This window comes from Rhipicephalus microplus, chromosome X (assembly GCF_043290135.1).
Source record: "Rhipicephalus microplus isolate Deutch F79 chromosome X, USDA_Rmic, whole genome shotgun sequence".
Classification (NCBI taxonomy): Eukaryota; Metazoa; Arthropoda; class Arachnida; order Ixodida; family Ixodidae; genus Rhipicephalus; species Rhipicephalus microplus.
In genome coordinates, this window is record NC_134710.1 from 1,966,389 (window position 1) to 1,976,184 (window position 9,796).

The following is a 9,796-nucleotide window of genomic DNA, read 5'->3' on the forward strand; positions in this document are numbered from 1 at the left end:
GCACGTGGTTTTCCTTCGTCTGCGTCCCCTTTGGGAAACGCTGGACTGTAACCTGCCTGGGTGCCTAGGCATCCCTGGCAGGCCTGTTTACCTGAGTGTTAGCTTCAGTACTGTACGCTAAGCCAGCAGCAGAACCTAGTGCTTGAAGTGATCGCTCCATGCCAAGCCGCATGGTTTGGCTCCCAGCTGTTTTCTAAGTATTTACCCGCCAATTTTGTCGTTCGCTTCCTTCATTTTGTATTGACATTATTCATGCACAAGTAGCTGAAAACCTTCCTACCCCATTTCTCTCAAACGCTTCTCAAATTTTATCTTGCTGCTAGCTTCCCTGCCCTCAATTTATATCCATTCCATATCACCTTGTCCTCCCTGATTTGATGTATTCCCGTGAGCTCCTAAGGCAAGTCTACATATTCCACGTCACGTAATTATTAACATAACTTCAACTTCTCATCTCATGCACAAGACCGCATTGCCGAACGTCAGACCAGGAACCAAGGCCCCTTTCTATATATTCCTCTCACAACATCATATTTATTGTAATTCCACAATGCCCTATTTCTCATCACTGCTGCATTCCTGTTACTTTTTGTCGCTACGTATATTACGTTAGCTTTTCAGTACTCGGTCCCGTTGCTTATTCATATGCCCAGATATTTGTATTTAACTGTTATCTCTTGCGTGACCTCCTGTAGTATAGGCTAACTATTTTCATTATAATTAAAAATCATGACTGCTGGCTTTTTCTTTATGAATCTGAAATGTAACCTATCTCCATCATTAGCGCAGATGTCAATCAATCTCTGCAAATCTTCCTTCTTGCCTTCCATATCATCTGCCTACATCAATGCTGGTAGTGCCTGTTTATTGAGTTTTCCTTGTTTGACAAAAAAGAGAGTGAAGCCAAGTCCACTTGCTTCTAATTTGGCCTCTAATCCTTGTAAGTACATCAAGAATAACGAGGGTGACAGAGGACACCTCTGCCTAAGCCCCCGTTTTACCTATATGGGCTTCGATACCTGTTTTTCCACTTTATAACTACCTTGTTACTTTTACAGATATCCTTTAAAAGATTAGTGACCCCATCTTCCACACCTAGTGTGTCCAGTATTCCTCACAAGGCCTCCTGAACCACGCTATCGTACACTCTCTTGATATCGAAAAATGCTAGGCATGGGGGCCTGTGTTCCTTGTCTGTTATTTCGATGCACTGCGTCAGTGAAAACAGATTGTCTTCCAACCACCTGTGTTATGAGCATAATTGGAATACCATCTGGGACTGTTGATGTACTACTAGGGACCCTCTTCTCAGCCCTTTCCCACTTTCGTTGTGCAAATTGAGCCATTGCGCCACTTGATTCATTGATTCATCCTTGTTTATGTGGTGCATAAGGCACTTCTCTGTCGAAAGTTTTCTGTCACCCTTGCTCTTATATATTCAATAGCTTTGACCCCTTCTAACCTAGCACCTTGAGCGTTAACTATAAACCTCTGCTCTAGGCTCGTCTGATTTCTTAGGGAGTATAGATAGTTCCGAAATTTAGCAGCTGCCTTTCTAATCTTTCTACGTACTTCTGCCAGTCACCCATCGCCCTTTCTTGTAATTTTTTTCATGGATCAGAAGTGACGCTTCCCTTCTACAGCTTAGGAAGATGTCCCAATTTTTTCAACATCATCTGTCCGTTCACCCCGCTGCTTAGGATGCCTGTGTTTCCTAGAGGCTTCCTAACGTTTTGCTATGGCTCTATTACCTTCCTCATCCCACCAACTCTTGAATTTGTGTCTTCTTTCCCGGGGTGACTTGTCACGTGCCTTAGCAAGTGCTAGCTCTAACAGTCTAATTAGATTCGTGTATGTCCACGCTGTTTCATTATCCTCAGGGATCACGTTCTCAATATGTTTAGTAGCTATTCCTATTTGCCTTTCTGAATAAACATTTTCCTGTAGTTGCTCATCTTGTCTCCTTCCCACTTTCGCTGCTATTCTAAAGCTTAGCTTGATACGTTTCTGATCACTACCCAGACTTTTAGAGCCACCGTCATTTATGTGCATTCACCTGAGCCTATCATACATGCTATGTGACATCAGTGCGTAATCTATTTGCGACTACAGCCTTCCTACCTCTCATGTTAATTGCCCTTCACACTTCTCAGTACTGTATGCCTTCCACACATATCTATAATAATTTTGCCTGTTGGGTCCGTATACACATCCATATCTTCTGTGTGCGCATTCATATCTCCTAGTGTAATTATCTCGCACCCTCTTCCTAATTTCTCGATGCCCTTGGATATACACTCCACCATTGCCTGATTTTCCTCTCTGGCCTTTGCTACCGTCCACAAGTACACAAAACGAAGGAGTGTCATTTGCCCTGCCACTTTCCCTTTTAGCCATAAATGTTCCTTTCACTCCTTAATGACCCTTTTTACAGTCTGTACTCTTATGAATAAATGCCCCAATGCCACCCCCTTTCTACTGCCTTCGGTTATATTACAATATAATACGCGTAGTCCAAATTGTTAGGAGGTTGTTCTATATCTAAGTTGGGTTTCTATGGACGTTAAACCCCACATATAAATAAAAAAGATGAGTTTCTACAAAACTGTATACTATCAGCCTCCCTTCCCTTATTTGCTCTTCTATCTCTTCCCACTTCAGCCTCTTTCTGCCACCCTGCATGTTTATACATCCTACGTCTGAATTGGCTCGGCCCTAGTGGCTGCGTCTAATTCTGCCCCAGACTCTACCTGTCTTAGATATTGGTGCCACTTTGGAATCGTATCTGTCCGTACCACCGATCAAAGAGTCTCCCTGGTTGTTTTCCTCATTACTAGCTATCCTGCACCCCGAAGGGAACGCATGTCCCCCATAAAAGCTACTCCATGTCCTGCAAGTCGCCAACCCACCTTATGACCTAGCCGCCACGAAGTAACTTCTGTCTTGTGGAAAACCACCCCACTTATGCACCTCTCTGTTTATTTCCACAACCTCAAAAACTTTCTTTCGACTCATCCACCATATCTCTTGGTTTGCGTTTACAACCGCTTTTTGCAGGTTGCCGTCACACACCGGGGCCTCCGGTATCATGCATATCACTACCTGTACCTGAGGAGAAGTGGCGCGCATGTCACCTACCCATTTCGCCAGTGTGGTCACTAGTCCTGCAGCATCTTCATTTAAGACACCGTTTAAACCGCCTGAAATTATCATTAGGTTTCGTCCATCAGCTGTAGTTCTGAGTTTTGCTCTCACTTGCCTCATGACTGCTTCCAGCTTGCGTCCTGGGAACATCCCTACTGCAACCCTCTTGTCACCTCTTACCCTCTCTTTGATTGCTTCTGCACATCGATTTAAATTCAATTCTCCAGCAATTATCACGTGCTGTGACTTTTCAGCTTGAGCGTCCTGCACCTGGGGGTTACTTGCATTTGTGATGCCGGCTGCTTTGTCTTCTCCCAGCTCCACCAGTACTTCGCTGAAGTTGGGTCTTGCGACCATTAAACAGGCTTAACCTGTTTTTTCCAAACTTGCTTGCTCTTTCTTCTCTGCCGTTCTGGTTACCGGTGCCCTACTGTTCTCTCTTTCGGCCACTTCCTGTTCACCTTCGTTAGTGCTGTCTTATTGCCGTCCTTTTCTCTTGCTAAGTTGCCAACGCAGTCTCCAGCTCGGTTATTCTCATCAGCAGTTTACTCTGGCAACCGGCAACCATCATTTTCTTCATTTTTTCCTCGACCTCACATTGCCTACACTTGGCGTCAGCCTCATCTCCATTCTCTTCTGTCCTTGGGTTCATTTTCAAACCCAACCCGCATTTTGAACACTTTAGAGTCTTTTCAACCATGTCTTTATGACACCAATTGTACTTATGAATTTTCCCACTCGAAAACTACAAACACGAAATACGACCAACCCTGCACTACGAAAAAGAAAAAGGCTAAGCTCTACTACAAAAAATTGCGTGTTCCATGTACGTGCACCTCCCCTACAGTGTGGCAATAGAGAAAAAACACAAAGAAACAAAGATACACACAAATGAGTAAATCCCTGGTGACTGACCCTCGAAAAATTCGTACAATGTAATGAGTGCTTCAAAGGTGTTAAGTGCTACCTCATTAAATATAAGGGCAAGCTGGAAACATGCAAAACCACTTATCTGCGCAGTCGATTGGGAGCGCTCAAAAAATGCGTCCATCTGCCGTGCCAGTCTGAACAGAATATTGGATGGATGGATGGATGGATGGATGGATGGATGGATGGATGGATGGATGGATGGATGGATGGATGGATGGATGGATGGATGGATGGATTGATATGGCTGTACCCTATATTTCGGGGGCGCCTAACGCCACCAAGCTGTAATACTTAGAGAACCAAAAACTAGATTTATTTTTTCGTTTATCTAGTGAGGTTGAGGGCTCGTAATTTGCAGTGAAGGGTTTATTTTCACTCATGTCTTGACTTTAGCCACATATCAGATAAGCTCCTCCTAGTTAATTCTAACTGCTTAAAGTCTATCTTGCCCTCCCTGTACCTAAACCCAAGTGCAGTGAAGAACTCTGCGCCATCATCCTGAACTATTGAGTGAAGCCCTTTGCAGAACATTATCAAGTGTTCGGCAGTTTCCCCTACCTCTCCACACGCGCTGCATACCGTGTCTACGCCTTCGTATTTGGCTCTATATGTCTTGGTTCACAATACTCCCGTCCTGGCCTCAAACAGCAGAGAACTACCCCGAGGATTATCATGAATCCTTTCCTTAGCAATTTCCTGCGTAAAAGTTTGATAGATCTCTAGTGCGGACTTCCTAATCATGCCGATTCTCCTCATATCGGTCTAAGCTTCCTTCATCTTCTTCTTAACCGATAATTTTTTTTGGTGTGGCCTCCTGCTGTTTTCCAAGTATTTACCAGTCAATTTCCCGATTCGCTTTTTCCATTTCGTATCGAGATTCTTCATGTACAAGTAGCTGAACACCTTAGCCCAGCGCTCCTCCACCATTTCTCTCAATCGCTTCACAAATTTTATCTTGCTGCTATCTTTCCTGCTCTAAAATGATGTCCATCCCATATCACCTTGTACTGCCTGATTTGGTGTATTCCCGTGAGCTCCTAAGGCAAGCCTCTCTATTCTATATTGCTTAATTTGTAATCTTGCTTGAACTTCTGATCTCATTCACAAGACCGCGTTCCCGAACGTCATACCAAGAACCATGACCCCTTTTCATACTCCTCTCACAACGTCATACCTATTGTAACTCTATGGGGCCCTGTTTTTTATCACCGCTGCATTCCTGTTACCTTTAGTCGTCACGTATATTTCATGTTCCCTTAGGTACTCGGCCCCATTGCTTATCCATACGCCCAGATATTTGTGAATGTTTTTTATTTCTAACGTGACATCCTGTATTCTAAGCTCACTACCTGATTATATACAAGCTGATTATATACAAGCAAGTTCATTATATACAAGCACCGCCAGCTAGCAGACATTCCAATAACTAAACTCCTCCTTGGCACATACCTGAGAGAGGTGGATATTACAGAGAACATTTGGGTGGCGCCTTAAGGAGCTCCGCTCCTGAAAGGAAACAGAGATGATTTGGGTATTTTGGAGCAGTATTGATGTGATTTTGTCAGGGCTGTTGGATGATGACCTTTTAAGCTCGTTAGTTAGGAAATAAATGTTGTCTACGGGAAAAGAAACGTTGGACATCTTTGGTACGACTTATGTGGAGAAACCTGAAATGGAAGTGTTGGATTCCAGGCTTATCACTGAAGAAAAGATTTGGTTTACGATACTAGCATACTCTAAGTTTTGTAAGCCTGACCGTGGTAGTCTAGCGGCTAAGGTACTCGACTGCTGACTCGCAGGTCGCGGGATCAAATCCCGGCTGTGGTGGTATGCATTTTCGATGGAGGCGAAATGCTGTAGACCCGTGTGCTCAAATTGGAGTGTGCGTTAAGAACCCAAGGTGATCAACATTTTGGGAGCCCTTCATTACGGCGTTTCACATATTCATGCGGTGGTTTTAATATGTGAAACGCCACGTACCAATCAAATCATCATTGAAGTCAGGTAAGGAATTGCTTGTTTCGTTAGGAAAAATGACTGTTCGGCACGACTGAGAATTGATGGTTTGCCAATCTTTTTGGGTGTTATCTGACTTTATGCGATGTAGGTCATTATGATAGACGGAGTGCTTAGTTGTGCGAATGGCTTTCAAGTATGTGCGTTCTGCTTCATAGTATTTGCGCCATGCACCCGGTTTCCCTTTCATTTTTGTGGACAGAAATAAAGTGTAGTTTTGCTGACGAGTTTATAAAGGGATTTATTATGCGATAGCTGATGTCGGTTTATTGAAAGAATGCATGTTGTTGTATACTTATTTGCGAGACTGTTAAGTTCATCTTTCAAGAAAGACCACATATTATCTACTAACGGTAAATGAAAGCGTGATTGAAAAGTTTCAAAACCTTGATGCAGTTTGCGGGATATTCCGTAATCACCGTTTCATACCAATGACTCGTCTTTTTGTATGAACGACACATTTGCCGGCCCGCATTAGTTCCCACAAGTGTGAGCCATAATTGAATAAAATCCAGATTTTGTGGACAAACAAAGAAACCACTACTGCAAAACTGTCAGAAGCTTTTCACATATGATCATGATGATACGTGGGGTTTAATGTCCCAAAGCGACCATATCAATTTGAGAGACTCCTAGTGGAGGGCTTCGGAAATTTTGACCACCTGGGGTTCTCTACGTGCACCTAAATCTGAGCACATGGTCCTATAGTACTTTCGCTTCCACTGAGAATGCAGCAGCCACAGCCACGATTCGATCACGCGACCTGCGGGTCAGCAGCCGAGTACCTTAGCCACTACACCACTGGGGCGGGGTAGCGTTTGACGTATAAACTCGAGGTTCATTAACCATTATTGAGACCTGATTTCTCCTTTCGCGGACAGAGATTTCGATCGCAAGTTGTGATGCTATCCGATCGATGTGGATTTTCCCTTTTACTTGTGCACTGTGTTGCACTAAGCGTTATCTGTTATATGTGTGCCTTGCTTTCCGCTGCGTATATATTGCACTATAGTGATTTTGGAAAAAAAGCAGTCGGGATATTACTCTCCCTTAGCCTTTCCGTCGTTGTTTTTTCGTACGAAAGATCCAAAACTGTGCGTTATAATTGACTGAGAGACCAGCTCAACAACCTGTACTTCTGTGTTCTTAACGAGGGCGTGGTGCTGTAGGCATCAAAACAGTGCGCGTAGATGTTTATCTAGACGTCCAGGCTGGTGATTGGCACGTCACCAAGGTACAAAAACACAGTAAGGTGGTCCCAGAGGTTGAACGATGGAAGACTTGAACTACATTTTGGAGTTCATAAGGCATCCGTCATAATCAAAGGAGCCAAAACATTTTGGAATAGCCTTTTTGGGTATGTCGGTGGGCTTGATATATTGATTGATATGTGGGGTTTAACGTCCCAAAACCACTATATGATTATGAGAGACGCCGTAGTGGAGGGCTCCGGAAATTTAGACCACCTGGGGTTCTTTAACGTGCACACAAATCTGAGCACACGGGCCTACAACATTTCCGCCTCCATCGGAAATGCAGCCGCCGCAGCCGGGATTCGAACCCGCGCCCTGCGGGTCAGCAGCCGAGTACCATAGCCACTAGACCACCGCGGCGGGGCATGTGGGCTTGATATAAACTTGGTGGTACACCTCAAAGAGAGACTTTCAACATTTTTTTTGCAGGTGAGCTTACCTTGCCGAAGAAATATCCTTTATATAATGATAACTCTGAGCTCGCTTGAAATTCCGATGAAAGCATACACAAGCTTGTTTTATGCACCGCAGATTCCTGAGGCAAGAAGCGTAATGTTCTTGGTTGGTCCGCACTTCGTACTAGGCCTAGGAATCGGTAAGCTCCTTTTCTCCTTCGACATGTTCTGGACTTGTTACAGCATCTAATTGCGTGTGTTTTTTTCCCACTTAAAACTGCATTTGAGGCCTAGCTATTTCAAATTCTCCGAAGAGCAATAACAAATGATTCCTTAAGACAGCTTCTGATTTCGAAAAAATGTATAAGCCTCAGAAAGTCTCTAGCGGAGTGGAACGTTTACTCCGTACCTTTTTGTTTGCAATTAGTCGATACAAGAGCACCCCATACGAAAAAGACAAAGGTTGCCTAAATATTTGTATACCATATGTGGCACTGCAGCGATGTCATGAACCAGCGTTACGCTCTTGTATATAGCTTTAGGATTAGTTATCCTAACTGCAAAACGTGCAGCTAATAAATTTGCGTAAAATTCCGCAGATAGTGTGCTCTTTGAAAAGATACATGAACACTCCTTTGGTGCTCTTTTAGGCATTTCTTCGATTGCTGTGATTTTCACAAATTCTCTCTGCGAGGACAATTGTGCGGCGCTGTATAAAAGCGCTAACATCTCCTGAACAACATATAACTAAAAAACAAAAGATACCAAGAGCGAAGCGGCTAGTGCGAATGCTTGCAGCATGCCGCCTGGCACGCGTTGTTCACTTTTCGAAAGGCCGTTGACTCCGCATGAGTGACGTAGGGGAGGAGACGAAGGAGAAACGAGAGTAGAGGAGGAGAGTGTCCCTACTTTGCAAAGTTCTAGGCGTTTAATGATGCCCACGTGGGAAGTGGGCTCGAACGTTGTGAGTGGTAGAAAGAGACACGTCACGTGCGGCGAAGACACATCACGTCGGTTGAAGTGTGAGACACGTCACGTGCGGCGAGCGCGTGGCAGGCGAGAGAAGGAGACGCCACCGTGCACTGATAGGAGGCGTGAACTACTTGACAACGTTCCAACACCAATGGCGAAGGGTGTGGTGCGGACGGAAAGACAGCGTTACACCGGCTAGTCAAAGAGCTGCTTCACTTCTAAAACAGTCAATGTGCACATGCCACTTATCCCCCATCAAAAGCGGAGTCATCCTCGACTTCTGAAACAAACTTCGCCCTCAGAGGACGACGTGTCAATAAGGTAGTCAAACCCCTTGTACACGTATGTAACATAGTGACATGTTTTTATTGTTTTGTATGTTATTCAAAAGGTTGTTACCACGCAAGTGTCGTTCGCTTTGCACCTTCTGGGACGATTTCTGTGACGACACTGGCTGCATATAAAGGACGTGTGACATCAGTTGTCGGTGCCGTGCATGCCCTCTCTTCATCTCGTCCTTTGCATTCGTTGCTGCCGCACTTCTCACTTGATTATGACGCCAAACCAACTCACCCACCTCCCTGTGAGTGTTCCAAACTTCTTGATTTTGTGTGAAACACCGTGGAGACCAGGTATGACCATATGACCGCCATCCTTCCCCTGTCACATATATCTGCGTGGTGTTTCTCCCAAAATTGAGGTGTTCCTTTTGAGCTGTGGCTGCTTCTACGTAGGACAAGCGGAGTGCTGTGTGAACCAAAGATTAATAAATGCGGAGCATTGCATAGTGCTGGCACTTTGAGTATCTATCTATCTATCTATCTATCTATCTATCTATCTATCTATCTATCTATCTATCTATCTATCTATCTATCTATCTATCTATCTATCTATCTATCTATCTATCTATCTATCTATCTATCTATCTATCTATCTATCTATCTATCTATCTATCTATCTATCTATCTATCTATCTATCTATCTATCTATCTATCTGTCTGTCTGTCTGTCTGTCTGTCTGTCTGTCTGTCTGTCTGTCTGTCTGTCTGTCTGTCTGTCTGTCTGTCTGTCTGTCTGTCTGTCTGT

At 44.1% G+C, this 9,796-nt stretch overlaps 1 protein-coding gene across 1 annotated transcript in view; it reads left to right on the forward strand.

Annotated features, from left to right (window-relative positions):
- LOC142777132 (synaptic vesicular amine transporter-like) overlaps positions 1-7,988 on the forward strand; it is an 85,705-nt gene extending 77,717 nt beyond the window's left edge. The window contains exon 5 of the mRNA XM_075881466.1: positions 7,875-7,988. Coding sequence (XP_075737581.1) covers positions 7,875-7,988 — 114 coding nt within the window. The remainder of the gene's footprint in view (positions 1-7,874) is intronic.
- The last annotated feature ends 1,808 nt before the right edge of the window (positions 7,989-9,796 follow it).